Raw genomic sequence first — 16,299 nt, 5'->3', positions numbered from 1 at the left:
GGTACGTACCTCCATCATGCCCCACCATCACTGGACTCAGTGAGAAAAATTGGCTATGGGCTTAACAAAGATAGTCTTTCTCCCGAGCTTTAAATCTGGGTAGAGCTATTCGACGGATATGCCATTGACTCATATAGAGGCTTGGCTCCTGATACGTTCATACAATTATCCAACTTCCGAGACTGCTCGATAATAAGATCGTTACGCAGCTCATTTTCCTATTCGACGTTATCCTGGCAAACCTCTTATACGACTTATCTAAGAGAAGTTATCCTGAACTTAGAATCAATTCATCAACTCAATTCGCCACATATTGGTTTCCTGTATAGATAAGACCGAAAGAATTGATTCTCCCAAGATGGAACCAACAACAAGTGAAGGAGAGACAGGCCAACCTCATCATCAGGAAACACCTTCACTACCAGAAAACTCAGCCAACACTGGACATAGTGAGCAAACAGTCACCACCGACTCTCACACAAAGCCAACAGATAATGTGCCCCTTACAGAGGGCTCAACTATTCCTCAAAAACGGCCTGCGGATGACGAAGCCGCCGAGCCTATGTCCAAGAACGCTCTGAAGCGTTTGAGAAAACAGCAGCAATGGGAAGCCGGAAAAGAGGAGCGCAAGCAGAAGCGAAAGGATAGCCGAGTCGCACGCAAAGTCCGCAAGCGTGAAGAAAGGGCAGCGCTTATCGCCCAGGGCATTGATCCAAACGCCAATAAGCAGCAGAAACCTCCTTCAGTTAACGTGCCTGTCACACTCATCTTCGACTGTGACTTTGAGCAGTACATGCGTGAGAAGGAGCTCATTTCACTCGGCAGCCAAATCACCAGGTCATACTCAGAGAACAAAAATGCGAGATATCGCACACACATCTTCGTTTCGGGTTGGAATGGAAAACTGGCTGAGCGGTTCCACCAGATCCTCGATGACAAACACAAGAACTGGAAAGGGATTGACTTTGTGGACGGAGATTTTATCGAGTGTGCGAAGCAGGCTCGGGAGAAGATGAAGGACCCAAGTGACCACATGGTCGATCAACTCCAGAGGAGCTTGGACAACAAAATCCCATGGGCGAGGGACGAAAAGGACCCTCTCCCCTTGCCTGATCCCGAGCCAGAGCCCTCTCCTGAATACCAGGACATCGTTTACCTATCATCAGACTCACCTTACACACTCGAACGCCTCGAGCCCAACACAAGCTATGTCATCGGCGGCCTCGTCGACAAGAACCGTGAAAAGGGGCTGTGCTACAAACGAGCAAGGGAACGTGGCATCCGAACGGCTCGGCTGCCTATCGGCCAGTACATGGTGATGCAGAGCCGGACGGTTCTAGCGACAAACCACGTCGTCGAGATCATGCTAAAGTGGCTTGAGTATGAGAACTGGGGCGATGCATTTTTGAGTGTCATCCCTAAGCGCAAGGGCGGTCACTTAAGAGACCAGATGGGCGATTCAGGTGAGGCAGAAGAAGCTGAGGGGGCAGTGGTCGAGGAGGTTGAGGAGGAGGATCAAGAGATCAAGGACCCTGATGCTGAGGAGACCACTCCTCAAACCAATACCCCTGAAGTCGAAGCTCCCTCAAAGTAGAAACATCTGTATTATTGCCGTGCTGCGCCAGCCAGTTCCAAAAGCAAATACCAAATATACCAAATATACTGTTCATAAGTCTGTCCCATCTCATATCGCATCTAAAAGTCCATGCTTTCATCCTCCCGCTCCCGCTTAACCTTTACATCCTTCTCATCCTTCATCAAACCATTAACAAAGTGTCTGAACTGCTCAATATATGGCTTCAGGCTTGTCTTTTCCCAGTCGGCTGTGCCTTTACCACCCTCCTCCTCCTCTCCCTTCCAGGAGTCGATCTCCGCCAAAAGATCCTGCACCGTAGGCACACCTAGAGGATCAAAGTCCTCGAGATTCTTCGTGTTAATGGGCACACAAACTCGGCCAGTACCGGGATGCACGACAAAAGGACTCTTCAGCAAATGGTTGAGTTTCTTGCTGACTTCAATATCCAGTCGAGGGTAGGTGTACTCCAAGACAATGTCCTGCTTGGCTTCAAGGAGCTGTCTGGCGTCGAGGTTTTTGCTGGCGCCCGACTTTGCTACTGCGTCAATGTCTGCCCATTTTGAGGCTGATGCACGTCCTGGAGCAGCATCCCATTTCCTTCGTAGTGATTCGTTGAGGTTCTGATTTGGAAGAAGCTGTAGCAGCTTCTCGGATTGCTCAGCAGAAGCCCATGGGTCTTGGACATCAAGAACGTCTTCTTGGAAATGAGTTTTCAGGATCTCCAGGCTTCGTCTACAACGAATTAGTATATCGTCTTCACAAGAGTCTAGCTCATGAACTCACGCTAAATGAGGATGCAATGGCCTCCTCACATTCACCTTCTTTCCGCTCTGAGCACCTCCCTTGACCACCTCTAGGTAGCCTGCGATTGCTCTTCTCTTCTGGTCGTCCATGCTTCGAACCTTCCTATCGCAAACCCAGGCGTGAGCACCTCGTCGTCCTGAGTACACCCACATGATATGCTTGAAGCCAAAGTCTTCCCTCAGCGCAACATCTACCACTTTAATAGCCATTGTCATGAACTGCCAACACTTGTTGCAGATATTCGCCTTATCACAGCATGTTCGAATATCATCGTAATCTGTCAAATCTATATCGAAACATAGCTCTTTCGCGAGGGGCTTGAAGGCGGATGAGTTGCGGAGTTGCTTTCGGTCGCGGGGATTGGTGGTGTACACTGGTCCGATTTCGAAACGAGAGGGCATTAGTCGGAGAACGTCCTTGCGAAGCCTGTAAAAATATGAGGGTTAAATCGCAATGAGCAACAAGGTCACGTACATATCGGCGGTAGGGAAGGATTGGTATCGGAGGTAGGCATCGTTCTGGAGGGTGAAAGCGAACTCTCGGTTGCCAAAGTCGTTTGTTGGGGTTGGGCTGTGATTGAGCCACTGAAATAGGTATCGCCATGGGAATAATCGCTGATAGAAGCTTCGCATGACTTCAGGATCTGAGGCTTTCAATGTCATAGCATCGCTATAACCAATTAGTTCAACCGCTGTGCCCAAACGTGGATTTTACGTACAAAAGCGGTGCAACTTGTGAGCTGGGCTGAACAGCTGCAGAACTGGGGAATTCCTCGTCCGAGTCGACATCATCGAATAGGTCCTCGAGTTGTTTGGCTTCCTTCTTGACGTCTTCTGTCTCGTTCATTTTGACATCAGCCTCCGGCGCATTAGGAGTATCATCAGAGATTCCTGTCTCCTCCGTAGGCTCGTCCTTAACGTTACTTGGGGATGACATGGCTTCTGCTTCGATAGAATGGGGCATTTTGATTAACCGACAGCAATTGTAGTTGTGATCAGTTTCGGAGCGCCTATGAATTCTAAGTTGTCGTTGCTGGTTGTCGCAGTGATGGGACTGGAAGATAGACTAAAGATAGTGGTAGAGGGGTGAAAGTGAAACGCGTTAGACGCGTCTTTTCGCGTAAAGCTGTTTCCACTACTGGCAATGGAGCGAGGTACGTATCCTTTATCATCTCACCAAATAGATTCAATCATAGACAACGATCTTATAAGCTATCAATCAGATTCCATTTGCTCCGTAAAGATAGGGCCACCTCAAAATGTGAAGTAAAGTTCGACGCCTGACGTAAAAATGTACTTTTTAAAAACATTTCTCAAGATAAAGCCTGAGTCTGTATCTCGATCTATATGCATGGGTATTCTCCAATATGTCTGCACCTCTTGAACGATGCGTCAGCTTTACTCGACTTCCTCAATCTTTCTAATCAGATCGCCACCAATCCTAGCAATCTCTGACAACACTGCCTTACGGTTCACCACGACTACATCTCCATCCTCGTCGGTTACCTTGTGGAAATTATAAGGTAGACCAGCTCGGAACTTCTGCTGCTGAAGCTTTGGGTTCCAGATAGCCCCTATCACAGCATCGTCCTCGTCGCTGTTGTTGGTTCCCCGGAAGAACACAAGTGAATCGTCGTATACACGCTGTAGCTCCTCCATCAATACGTCGACAGGATGAGCACGGATGGGGAGTGGTGCGCGACCTGTGCGATCATCAAGGTTCTTGAACTGGGAGTGACGGCGGGCTGAGGGGTCAGAAGCAGCCTCTCGAAGTATTGAGCGAATAGCTTTTCGAGAAAGATGTAAAAGAACATCGTAGTCTTCGAGAGAAGTTTCAAATAGCTCAGTAGCATCAATACGGTATCCGCTGTCCTTCACAAGTTTGCATGCGGCCTTAGCCAGTCGGGTCATACGTGAGGCGATGAGCTTAGAAGGTCCATTGCGGGTATAAGCGAGGCCAGAAGTATCATTGGAGGTGGCAACAAACATGACTGTGTGGTTCATGTTGGGATCCTTTTTGCGCCGAGACTCAAGCTCTTTGCGAATGTTATGGCGATCATCATCAGTCAGCTCCTCTGCAGAGTCGACGATCAGAGGCTCATCACGCCAATCCCAGCGCGACAGGAATGTCAGGGTGCGTAGGAAACCTGTTGAGGCACTCGTGGGGGCTCTCCATGGGTATGGTTGTAAGAACACGTGCAGAACGAAGAGCTCAATAAGCTCCTCACTGATGTGGCTTGAAAGCTTGTGAGAGTTGAACCAGTGCTTTACCAAGCGGATAGTCTGTGATAGAGGATGAAGGCGTGTGCAAAAAGTTGAGATAGTCTGTGTATGAATTGGTAGGGTAGCAAAGAACCAGTTGGTCCTAGCAAGGACCGCTTCCGACTCCTCTCGAATGTGAGCATCAAGCGTTTTGTTCTTGATTTGGCGCTCAAGGAGGGTATCTTCCAAGTCTGCATGGATTCTCAACCTGAATGCCGCACCAGATTCATAGATAATATCGAGATATGCCAGATTCTCGATACCAATCTCCTTGTTATCTCGGCCAAGATAGGTTGTAATGTTTTCTTTCGCCGCCGTGAGACGCCTGTCGAAGTCCAGCAAAAACTCAATCTTGGTCTCTTGAATGGCCACTAGATTCTCGGGCCATCGATTCGACGCCTCGAAATAGAGGTTCACATCTATAGGCTCAATAGTACCTGTGTGGAAGCCAGGGCTTGGAGCATCAACTGATGCATATCTAGCGGCTGGTGAAATCGGCGAAAGCTGTCTAATTTGCAGTGGCAGTTCTTCAAGGTTTCGAATATCGTATTCGAGGGTCTGGAACGCTCTTCGGGCAGTATCGAAAGCCTCCTTATCCATATGAGAGAAGGTGACAATGTTGGAGAAGCCAGCCCCAAAAGCAATAATATCTTCGCTGGCAACCTTCAAGTGTCGTTTCAAGGTGTGCGCTGCGATTTCCCCGCAGATCTGGAACGGAACTTTGCTTGACCACTCAACGCATTCAAGGATACTGCCATCCTTGAAACGACGCAGCTCGGCCTTCTCGCCCCAAAATTGTCGGAACTTGGCAGCTTCTTTTTGTTCTTCTGCTGCGGGACCATGCTCCATCTGTCTGGACATCTGGGCGAATTCGAACATGACACCAAATTGAAGCTTACCAGAATTTGAAGTTGGCGCGGAGCCCAACGACCACCCAGCTCTGGTAGGCAATTGGAAATGCACGAGATGAGCACGAGGGCCGTAGGCCTTCGTGAGTACCTTGTGTGCTTCTAGGCTAAAGTCCCATGCAGGTCCTCTGCAGTCAGTAGAGCTATTGGACTTAGCAATATCCTTGCTCTTAATCTCAAAGATAGCATCGAATGTCTGGAGAGGAGCATCAGACTTGACAATGAATGTCGGTTCAAACTTGTCGGCAGCTTCGTCAGCGAGGAGGTCGGTGGTGGACTTGGCGTGCATTTGAAGTAGACTCGCAGACCAGGGACTCATCTTTGACAGTACATTGAGTTCTCGAATTGGGTCATACATGACAGGGCCAGCTTCTCGGACAGAGTCGGCACTTATCTTCGAGGATCCAAAAACGAAAGGCGTCTTGTTGAAATCAGTGGCCGAAAGGAACTGAATAGCAGCCTTGAAAAGTTCAGTGCTGCTAAGAGAGTTTGAAAGCGCTGCATGCCCATTCCGTCCACCCATCTGAAGCAAGAGAGCAATCATGACAGACCACTCAAAATGACCAAATCCGCCTTGCGAGATGGAACTTCCGAAACCCCTCTGCTGCAGCCAGATTCTTCCCAATACACAGGCATCAGTCAGGGCGGGGCACTCGTTTTTGGCGTGTGTAAGAACACGCAGGTAAGAGATGAACGTCTCCTCAGCTTTCAAAGTAGAGTTATAGAAAGGAGTCCTAGCCTGGGTCTTTTTGTCGTCGGACTCTCCACTTCGGTTGTTGTTAGAGCGAGGAAGTAGCTTCGACTTGGGGAAAAGGCCATCAGGAGCGCAAGGGATGAGTCGAATAGTATACGGGGATTTCATAACCTTCGCCTTCTTCTTGGAAGCCTTCCCATTGATCTCCTTGGCATCGGTCTCCTCCTCCTCGGCCTTGGGTCGAAGTGCAAGTACAGGCAGAAGCGGGTTCTCGTTCAGGTATTCAAAGCCGATATCCATCGAGTCTCCCAACTCTTTCTTGACGTTGGCGGCGATGTAGGCGATGTAGTATGCTCGGCGGTAAAAATATCGCATACTTGTAAAGTCCTTCTCTTGGAACATAGCCTTCGGCATCTGAACTACCATATCGATGCCAAATTGCGCCTGGGACTTGACCATAGTCTTGGCGACATAGCTTCCCACGACATTATATGAACCTGGTTTCTCAAAGGAAAGCTTGTAGGGAGCATCTTTAGCAGGCTTCGGATCGGGGTAAGGAATGACGATGCGATGCTTCTTCTCAAAGCGGCTCGTGACTTCGGTGATCTAGAAAATCTGTTAGTCTTGAAGATCGGCGACTTTGCGTATAGTACGAACAGGTTCGGGTCCGTGGGGAGTCGCAGTGTCAATAGCTTCCTTCAGTCGATGAAGGTTTGCATCAACATGCTTCAATGCCTTCCCATAGTCAAGTTTCGCCTCCTTGAGTAGCTCGTCTGTTTGGAGGACAAAAGTGCTAGCGGTTGAGACTCTGGCAGAGCTGCGAGCCTCAAAATCAATGAGAGCATCGTGTCTCAGACCAGATCCAGAGTGGTCTAGCTTCCGACGTTTTGAACTGGACTCCATGACGGTTTAATTATGCGCCAGATGGTGGAAGGCGATTATCGACAATTTGGAGGTTCCTTGGTGTTGAAGCTGCCACTATTGACTTTGGTCCGCGCTCATGCTGTAATTTTTTTTCTGAAGCCAGGATCTGCGGGGCGATAAGAAGCTTATCGGAAACGGTACGTACTTCCACGTCTAACCAGTCTCAATCGGATCCGAGCATCATTTGATTTGGGTCAATACAATCATCGACTGTTCTCTTCTCGCGGACGTTCCTCTCCTTTCCTCCGGCTCGATCGTCGCGTATTCTCCTTTTGAGAAACTCACACCATATCTTCCCTGCACATAAATTATGCAGCTACTATTGTAAAGCACATTTCCAACCGTTCAGGCGATCACACTCAAAACAACTCCTTGCTTAATTATACCCGCCAAATAGAGCACGCCTTGCAGAACGCTCAGGCTAGTCCACTCTGATACCTGATACCAGCCAACTCTCTCGCCCTTTTCTTTGGTAACCCCCCATCCTTCACCTTCACGATCGATGATCGTCAAGCCATCAGTTCGAAACTGAGACATGTGAGGATTCATGTTGGTTAACCACTCTCAACTTTGTGTGTAAATTAAGAAACGCACTCTTCTGAGACAACTGTTTGATGACATGACCCGCGAAGGCGTGGGATTTCGGGTTGTTTACCATTCCAGTATAAACGCTACATTGACCAAATGAAGTCAAGGCCCTGATAATCAACCACAGCTTCAGCTCAGCTCGAGACACACGCTTGTTTATGTTTATGGTGATTGACTCCAGCCAAATCAAGACGCCAACAATGCAGCTCCTACAGTAGCTCTGCTCGTCTATGCATTAGCCTTCAGAATGAGAACCCCTACTTGCCAAAGCGACCTAGTCGCTGCAGGTTTCTTCCGCCCTTGACGTCTTTAGCCTTTTAGACCTAGACGATTGGTCTTTGACGTAACACTGTCGTGTGTTTGTTTTGTTGTGTTTGAGTGTCTTGCCTTCTCCTTGCCTTAACCTCCATACCACTTAGCCTGAGTTGGCCTGGCAAGCCCCGGATGGCACCCACGCCAAGTTCCGTGCTTCCAGTCTCGAATCATTGCTTTTGTGGTGTTTTATGCAGTTAAGGCACGCATCATGTAAGGAGAGTTTGCGTTGGAGTTCTCGGAAATTGCCTCTTGTTCATCAAGAGGTGGCTATAAGAACAAGGTAACCCTGTCCATCAGCTTATGGCTTGCTCATGCAAACCATATATCTGATTGTTGAATAACTTAGATAGCTGTGGTTTCTTGTCCACTAGGCCTCGTCTCTAAGTCACGACGGGTATTTCTCCTTTTGTTAGACTATTGCCTCGCGGCGCGTCACGCTTTTCATCATAATACTGAACCTTGCCTGAATCACTTGACGCTTCTGTCGAAGAAATTCAGCGAGCCAGTGGAATTCAAAAATACATCCACTTGTCAAAATGGAGTCATACACAAAATCAAGACCATCTCTCACGCTTTCCTCATCAGCCATGGACCTTGACACAGATCGAAGAACACCGTCGCCGGTACCCTCACTAGGCTATGATGCTCTCAGCACACCCATAGCCGAGATGCCCACGCCGCCAGCTTTTGCTTCAACGTTCTCGCTGCCCATAAATGCCGCCAAGAACATGTCCCTCGAAACCTCTGCTTCTCCAAGAATTGCAAACGACAACGACTTGCTGCCTTCTTCGCTGCCTCAGACCGTAACGTGTGGAAGCGAGAGACCAGATATGTCTTGCATGGGAGGAACTCCCGACTTTCTCCTCCTGTACTGCTTCGATTTAGACAGAGCGGTAAGCTTTTACTCGCGTTGCTTCGGCTGGAAGTTCTTTGGGGACGTGAACGCCCAACAGTCTGATGACCCATATATGAGGCAATGGGGATCTTCACACTTTGACGTGCAGCCCATGAACTTCTTCAACTCAAGCCAGAGCGGAGGATCTCGCATCACAGGAGCCTTGATGCAAGTGAGAGACGCAGGAGACAGCCGCGCTCAGCTCGAATACAAGCGACAGATAGCCATGGCACGCGGTGTAACACCAGCATGCCACATCCGAGTGGCTGATCTGAGCGTTGCCGAGACGTTGGTCGAAAATAACTACGGCGAGATCAAGCAGTTGCGATACGGCGTTCGACAATGCATCATGGATATTGGGGAGTTTGTTGACCCTGAGGGGAATTTGATCGGACTGGTATCTCTTCACCCGGAGAATGCCACTACTGCTATGTAATGTGGATTGTCAAGCTAAATGGTGAGCTCTCATGGGAAATGGTTATTGTGGAGGATAAAGGAATACCCGGTGGTTCATTTTCATTCTTCCGCTCATGCGAGCATGTTTTAGGGAACTGCCACGATTTGCTTATAGAGCTAATGATGGTATTTGGAGTTTGGAGTTTGCGTCCAAAATATCATGGACACTTGGCGTTGTGTTGCAGAGAAGAAGGGAGGGAGTGCTGATAACCCCATGCTTCTAGCTCACCTTAGTAAGTTGGAAGTGAATTAGGTAGAGTCCATAGCCGACCTCGGATCGGAAAGCAACCGGGTCGGAAATCTAGGATATGCTCTGTAGTCACAACAATTACTACTAATACACATAATCACCAATGAATAAAACGGTGACTGAACCCCGAGATGTTCCTCTCCAAACATCAGCAAGTTTTCCTAACAAAGCTAGCTTGTCAAGGTGAAAACCCGGCCTGTTTGGTTGTCATGAGAAGCCCTGTTCCGTCATGACAAGTCAACTCCCGAAACGAATAGCCGGTAGGTTCGGAAAACCCATTACCCGCCCACTAAATTACAGCGCCAGACTGGTCTGCCCCGGACTTGAGCCCCCGCTGTTCTCTCTGTCCTGCCACTCATGATCACTTTATCCTCGGTCTCCACAGGTAGAGATCGGGGAGATCCTCCACTTCGCTTCCGGTCAAAGGTGAAGGTTCTCTTGTACGGGCACCACCCGGCAGCCGTTAGAGGAGAGCTTATGAGGGTGACCCGCCTAAATGTTCCTGTAAATGCTGTTTTGGTATCATACCGAATGCCGATTATCGCTTCCGAACTTTGGTCGCGGAATTGTATTTGAGCTTAGACGGAGGTCGATTTACGGCCAGAGCCGGCCTTAATAAACGGATATCCCCCGCCAACGGCCCGTCGATTTCTATCGCCATTGTCGGCTCAAGTTCTCTCTCATAACATCTCTTCCTTTCTTACTCTCTGGTCTGTGTCTGGAAGAAAGAGCCCTGGCGCATGAAGCTCAATTAATCGTACAAATAAGCATATACTATAGCTACTCTCCTAACCGACAGCAGGGTTGTCGACACTGAAGCTATTCCCAACCTTCTCATCCGTCCTCTCCAAACACACATATCATGTCTTCCTCAGCTTTTCGGTTACGGACCCTCCGAGCCTTTGCTCGCAATCCCACCAACGTAGGTCTCTCAGGCAACTCAATGCGCATTTCCAGTGTATACTAACAATTCTCAAGCCTAATGCCGTCCTCGCACGATCCTTCTCGGCAACCGCTCGCCGCGCCGAGATCAACAAGGTCTTCCCCTCTGCCAAGGAAGCTCTCAAGGACATGAAGCCCAACACAACCCTTCTCTGTGGTGGTTTCGGTCTCTGCGGTGTTCCTGACTCTCTCATCAACGAGGTTCTTGAGAAGCCTGAAATCAAGGGTCTCACAGCCGTCTCCAACAATGCTGGTACCGACAACTTTGGTCTCGGCAGACTTCTCAAGACTAAGCAAATCCGCAAGATGATTGCTAGCTACATTGGCGAGAACAAGACCTTTGAAAAGATGTACCTCACTGGTGAGGTCGAGCTTGAGCTGACCCCTCAGGGAACTCTCGCTGAGCGATGTGCCGCTGGTGGTAAGGGTGTGCCCGCCTTTTACACCCCTGCTGCCTTTGGCACAGTTGTTCAGACTGGTGATCTTCCTCTGCGCAACAAGCCTGATGGTTCTCCTGATGTCTACTCTTACCCCAAGGATGTCAAGGTCTTCAAGGGAAAGTCTTACCTTCTGGAGGAGAGCATTGACGGTGACTATGCCTTCGTCAAGGCCTACAAGGCTGACAAGCTTGGTAACTGTCAATTCCGTCTCGCTGCCCACAACTTCAACGGCGCCATGGGCCGCAACGCCAAGATGACCATTGTCGAAGCTGAGCACATCGTTGAGCCCGGTGAGATTCCTCCTGAGGCTGTCCACCTGCCCGGTATCTACGTTAAGCGTGTCATTCAGAGCACGGAGGAGAAGTCGATCGAGAAGTACACCTGGGCTAAGGACCCTAACGACCCCGAGGCTACCAAGGCCCTCGGTTCTGGTGACACAGCTGCCAAGCGTGAGCGCATCGTTCGCCGTGCTGCTAAGGAGTTCAAGAACGGCATGTACGCTAACCTGGGTATTGGTATGCCTATGCTCGCCCCTGGCTTTGTCGGTCCCGAGGTCGAGGTTCAGCTCCAGTCTGAGAACGGTATCCTTGGCCTAGGCCCCTATCCTCAAAAGGGCCAGGAGGATGCTGACCTGATCAACGCTGGCAAGGAGACCGTTACTCTCAAGCCCGGTGCTGCTGTCTTCGGTAGCGAGGAGAGCTTTGGTATGATTCGCAGCGGCCGTATCAACCTCACTATCCTTGGAGCTATGCAGGTCAGTGCCACTGGTGACCTTGCCAACTGGATGCTTCCCGGAAAGGTCAAGGGCTTCGGTGGTGCCATGGATCTTGTCAGCAACCCCAGTGAGACCAAGGTTGTTGTGACAATGGAGCACACAGACAAGAAGGGCAACCCCAAGATTGTCAAGCAGTGCGCGTTCCCTCTGACTGGACGTGCTTGTGTGTCGAGGATTATTACTGAGCTGGTGAGTTTCCCCAAATCTTCATGTCATCAGTTAATGATATACTAACTCTCATCCCAGGGTGTGTTCGATGTCGACTTCGCCAACGGCCTTACCCTTATCGAGATCGCAGACGGTGTCACAGTTGACGAGGTCAAGAGCAAGACAGAGGCTCCCTTCCACGTCGCCGAGGACCTCAAGCCCATGCTATAGATGACGCAAATAAAAGAGAAGGAACGATATTACGATTGGATACCATAGCGCACGGTCATGTGAAAAGTCTTTTGAAGAAGGATTACCCGGCTTTGAGATAACAAGGTTGCGGATTGGAAAGAGGGTCTGATGGCTGAAGCCATCACATCAGAGGGCGGCCGTTACCAGCCACTGTTTGAGCGGCTTCGCTTGTTCCCGTTGATGCATGGGAAAACGATAAGCTTGTTCAGACGGTGTTTCCGCGAGGGAGTACAGTTAAAGATTTTAAGCGACAAACAATATAAAAAATTCAAAATAACCCAATGAGAGACTACATGTGCCATACTTGATTATTTTTCTTTGGTTTATGCACAAAAGTCGGCTCATCAACTATAGGTAGGTAGCTCCTTCTTGTCGGTGTTAGAGGTAGTGAAACGCACCTCAGGGAGAAAGAAAACTTCTGATATTAAATCAGGGTGCCAAAATAAACTGGTCTAGAGGCTTACTAAGATATACTAAACTTACCTAGGTCTTTTTATCACTTAGAAAAGTTATCCTAAGTTTTCCTGCCTCCCCTTGACGCAGTCTCAATTCAGTCAGCACTTCAACAACCAAAACTTGGCCTTTTTCTCATAACTTCATATATGATCCCATTGTAAGCTTATACGATTCCGACATAAATCCGAATAATTTTTATTTCCAAGTTTCTATTGTATGGTTTTTCTCTCAAATCAGCCATGTTCGAAGATGCTGGTCCAGCGTTCAAGGAATATCTCATGACCCGGGAGGCTCTTACGGCTGGGAGCAATGCAGACTGGAGCCGGCGTCGTCCATACCCTTCCTTCAAGCCTCGAGGCACAAAGGGACCTCGATCTTTGGTGGACATAGCTATCAGTGTTGTTGGCGATAATTTCGGCAAGATTCGCTCTATTACCCATCTTGAGTCATTGCCAAAAGTCATACTATGGCGCATTTGGAGGTATCTCGAGGCAAGGTCAGTACATCCAAGATAAAAGTGCTATCACCAGCATTGCGTTTATCCCCCATTTTACCCATGCCATTGTTCAATACCAAGAAGTCCTCGGTCCTTCATCTTCTTTCTTATTCTTATTCTTATTCTTATCCACCTTCTAAGAATCATGCAATAAACACTTCTCACCCAGCGCATTAACATCAACAGCCTGGTAACCTGCGGATGGCACGGAAAACATCTAGAGATCTGCGACTGATACTGATACTGAAGTAGAGGAGTGTCTCTCCATGCTTGGAGGTACCTTTCCAAACTCCTTATGGATGGAGGAGACGACAAGAATCTTGGCCTGTACCGCTTTCGCCAGCACATATGCCATCCTGGCAACGATCTCACCCGCTACACTCAACCTCTAACAGCACCGCCCTCAGACTTCATAACACACATAGTCATCGCTGGCGGTTGCACCTTCAATACCCATGACCTTCTAGGTCTGGCCGACATGCCTAACCTCGGTGTCCTCGAGATAATCCAGCCAACAGAGCGGACTGCGTTCCCAAATATTTCGGACCGTCTTGTCCGGGGATGGTCTGAGAAACCTGATCCATTCCCCTTGCTTCGAGTATTGCGAATATGGGGAGATGAGACGACATCCAAAGCATCTCTACAATGGGTGTCAAAATTCCCTTCTCTTGCCATGTACGACGTAATTGGTGCAAGGGACTCGTGGGACGCCAGTAAGGTGGCAGCGCAAGAACATGGGTGGGAGCAGGCAGATGCACCGCCACATAGGTTGGACGATTCACTGTTACGGTATCTCATGCTCTTTGTGCCGCTAGAGGAAACCCGTGACAGAAATCTGCGTGACCTCGCTGCAAGTATCGATAATGACTTGGTGTCGTTGTGCAGCGACTCGCGATGCGCTGTTAAATTCGTTCAGGATCGTCAGGCACCACTTCTTCTTAACTACCTCTGCGATACTGCAAAGGAGAATACGCCTTGGTGGGATATTGATGCTGCATCTCGAGAAGCTCGCACATGCCATGGGGTTGCATTTGAGGCTTGGGCATTTTGGCTTTACTCCTTTCTCGGTCAACTTTGTTCTGATCAAGATTTGGAAGCCCGTGGGGCGCTCCCCTACACCTACAAGGCTGTAGCAGGTCCCTTCATTCTCCCCTCACGGCCTATTGCATGTCTTCACTTGGGTCACACTTCCCAACGTGGTGGTATTGATACGAGACCATCATATATCAGCCGGGGGCTATTCGCAACACGACAATTCACGTTTACACGAAAATCTGTGATTCAAACGTCCAATGGGAAGAAGCCAGCTACAATACCGAAGAAAGGAGTCAACTTAGTGTGTTCAGAGAGGTCCGCACCTATGCTGGCAACAAGGAAGGCAAAGAGAAAACGCGTTGTTGATGTTTTGGAGGATATGGGCCTGGGGCGTTAGAATAACATGACATATAAGTCTCTCTCATATTAATATTATGGTATCTTAACCTAAGTTTTGGTCTGGCTTCTCTAAGCTTTATCATAATCTTATTTGTCTTATTAAAACTTAGAGTACGCTTCAGCTATTCATTTCATGTATTAGGTTTTACTACGATGCGCTCATTAAGTAACAACGATTAACTTCCCTCTTGCTTTTCCGCCCCTGAATGCATAATGTTTGATGATGTTCTGGGTGGACGTGATTCGTTGATAGTCTGGAACACTGGCCGATGAACAAACTCCTTTTGTTGTGTCAAAGTACAGCGAACCATGTTCTGCCGTAACAAAGTGACAGTTTTGAGGTATATACAAGGAGACACTTTCTCAACGTCCTCTGTAAGTTTAGTAGAATTACTCAAACTCGTAAAATCAAATAATACGTATCTCTTTGTTGACTCCCGTAAGTCTTCCATGGTCTCGCAACCTATATATTCCCTTGCTCGTCTCTTCGAAATGGGCTTTTCCTGTAAAGTTCACATTTTGTACCTCAAAATCTCAACTGCCAGTCCCTGGGTATAAACATCCATACACTCACTTTACCATTGAGGATACAACACTAGAAGTGCCGTTTTCTGTAGAGAGCAGAAATGCCGGACTCTAACATGACTAGTCATGATGGCTCAGCATCATGCTTCGCTTTCCCTGCCCCCCTCACCGCTCTAACTTTCTTCAACAGCGATCTGACGGACTCTGTTCTACTGAGTGATGAGGGCTTCATCAGTGACGATGATGATCCTGACGATGAGTTCTCCGCCCCTTTGACCTATTTGACAACGTTTCCTGTTGAGCGATTTCTTTCACCGCTGCCCGAGTCTAGGAGTACCAGCACGTCGTCGATGAGCCCAGAACCCAATTGTAGCTCACAGCACGGTCTATCTGAAAGCGACCCAGATATCGGCAACACAGAACCCCAAATGAAATACCCCGATCATGACTGCTTGTCCTCAGGCTCCTCTAGTTCCAGTTCTGAAAGCGATGACGACTCTGACATCCTCGCGTCCTCTCGTCGTTGTTTCCAGGAGGGCAATAGCCCAAATAAGCCACTCAGAACCCAGACGATTGTGTCACCAACACCAAGACTCAACACGGAAACATTTTCCGAGCCTGACTCAGATCTGCCGTCGTATCATGTGCACCAACTTGACTGGAATCATCCGGTCCATGTTGGTAAGCTCCGCAAGCGCAGCGACCAACATAACAGGGAGATCAAAGCACTCGTTTGGGACACGTACCACATATTCAGACCGACGGATATCCCTGGGAGCTCTCGGTATAGAACAGAGCTGAAGGACTGGCGAAGACTACGCCGAGAATATATCATGAACAAACCAACTGCTCAGCAGCAAGCGTGGAGTCAACGGCTTCTACTAGCGTTGTCGGATCTGATTAAGAAAAGAAATAGCTTCTTTGGCAAGAGACCCTAAGGAGCAGACAGATGTAAGTATTGCAGAACACGAAACGTGTAAAAAATACTTGATGGCCCAATGTGAGAAAGGTTTGGAGGCGTGGCTTTCGTGAGAAACCGCTGTCTGTTGGTTATTCTAACGCATATACCGAGATAGGTTAACATTGGCATCGCAACGTCGAAGAAAGGGGATATATTCAGTGTCAAACATCCAACGTTAATGAAAACCAGCGTCGAGCTGA

The 16,299-nt window shown here is 48.7% G+C and overlaps 7 protein-coding genes across 7 annotated transcripts; 5 read left to right on the top strand and 2 right to left on the bottom strand.

Moving 5' to 3' along the window:
* Positions 1 to 83: 83 nt before the first annotated feature.
* FOBCDRAFT_16291 (guanine-1-methyltransferase-domain-containing protein) lies at positions 84 to 1,645 on the top strand. Its single transcript, XM_031173878.3, has one exon. The coding sequence runs from the start codon at positions 359 to 361 to the stop codon at positions 1,592 to 1,594; it is 1,236 nt and encodes a 411-aa protein (XP_031050663.2). The 5' UTR covers positions 84 to 358; the 3' UTR covers positions 1,595 to 1,645.
* On the bottom strand, positions 1,645 to 3,444 carry FOBCDRAFT_16284 (uncharacterized protein). The gene is made up of 4 exons (XM_031173877.3): positions 3,099 to 3,444; positions 2,855 to 3,049; positions 2,360 to 2,806; positions 1,645 to 2,308 (listed from the first exon to the last, which is right to left on the bottom strand). The coding sequence occupies exons 1-4, from the start codon at positions 3,341 to 3,343 to the stop codon at positions 1,696 to 1,698; spliced, it is 1,500 nt and encodes a 499-aa protein (XP_031050662.2). The 5' UTR covers positions 3,344 to 3,444; the 3' UTR covers positions 1,645 to 1,695.
* A 171-nt stretch (positions 3,445 to 3,615) lies between these two features.
* On the bottom strand, positions 3,616 to 7,288 carry FOBCDRAFT_176976 (rRNA-processing protein UTP22). The gene is made up of 2 exons (XM_031173876.3): positions 6,901 to 7,288; positions 3,616 to 6,849 (listed from the first exon to the last, which is right to left on the bottom strand). Exons 1-2 carry the CDS (start codon positions 7,144 to 7,146, stop codon positions 3,778 to 3,780), a joined length of 3,318 nt encoding a protein of 1,105 aa, XP_031050661.2. The 5' UTR covers positions 7,147 to 7,288; the 3' UTR covers positions 3,616 to 3,777.
* Positions 7,289 to 8,378: 1,090 nt separating this feature from the next.
* Positions 8,379 to 9,881, top strand: FOBCDRAFT_215272 (uncharacterized protein). The gene has a single exon (XM_054703384.2). The coding sequence runs from the start codon at positions 8,607 to 8,609 to the stop codon at positions 9,399 to 9,401; it is 795 nt and encodes a 264-aa protein (XP_054559359.1). The 5' UTR covers positions 8,379 to 8,606; the 3' UTR covers positions 9,402 to 9,881.
* Positions 9,882 to 10,104: 223 nt separating this feature from the next.
* On the top strand, positions 10,105 to 12,706 carry FOBCDRAFT_215271 (uncharacterized protein). The gene is made up of 3 exons (XM_031173874.3): positions 10,105 to 10,593; positions 10,650 to 12,017; positions 12,075 to 12,706. Exons 1-3 carry the CDS (start codon positions 10,534 to 10,536, stop codon positions 12,204 to 12,206), a joined length of 1,560 nt encoding a protein of 519 aa, XP_031050659.1. The 5' UTR covers positions 10,105 to 10,533; the 3' UTR covers positions 12,207 to 12,706.
* FOBCDRAFT_215267 (uncharacterized protein) lies at positions 12,641 to 14,665 on the top strand. The gene is made up of 2 exons (XM_031173873.3): positions 12,641 to 13,179; positions 13,432 to 14,665. The coding sequence occupies exons 1-2, from the start codon at positions 12,923 to 12,925 to the stop codon at positions 14,609 to 14,611; spliced, it is 1,437 nt and encodes a 478-aa protein (XP_031050658.2). The 5' UTR covers positions 12,641 to 12,922; the 3' UTR covers positions 14,612 to 14,665.
* Positions 14,666 to 15,239: 574 nt separating this feature from the next.
* FOBCDRAFT_288517 (uncharacterized protein) lies at positions 15,240 to 16,094 on the top strand (the record flags this gene model as incomplete). Its single annotated transcript, XM_031173872.3, has 1 exon — positions 15,240 to 16,094. The coding sequence occupies one exon, from the start codon at positions 15,240 to 15,242 to the stop codon at positions 16,074 to 16,076; it is 837 nt and encodes a 278-aa protein (XP_031050657.2). The 3' UTR covers positions 16,077 to 16,094.
* Between the last annotated feature and the right edge of the window lie 205 nt (positions 16,095 to 16,299).

Source organism: Fusarium oxysporum, chromosome II (assembly GCF_013085055.1).
Source record: "Fusarium oxysporum Fo47 chromosome II, complete sequence".
NCBI classification, from domain to species: Eukaryota; Fungi; Ascomycota; class Sordariomycetes; order Hypocreales; family Nectriaceae; genus Fusarium; species Fusarium oxysporum.
The sequence above is the reverse complement of the archived record's forward strand: the minus strand, read 5'-3'. Positions and strand labels throughout refer to the sequence as shown.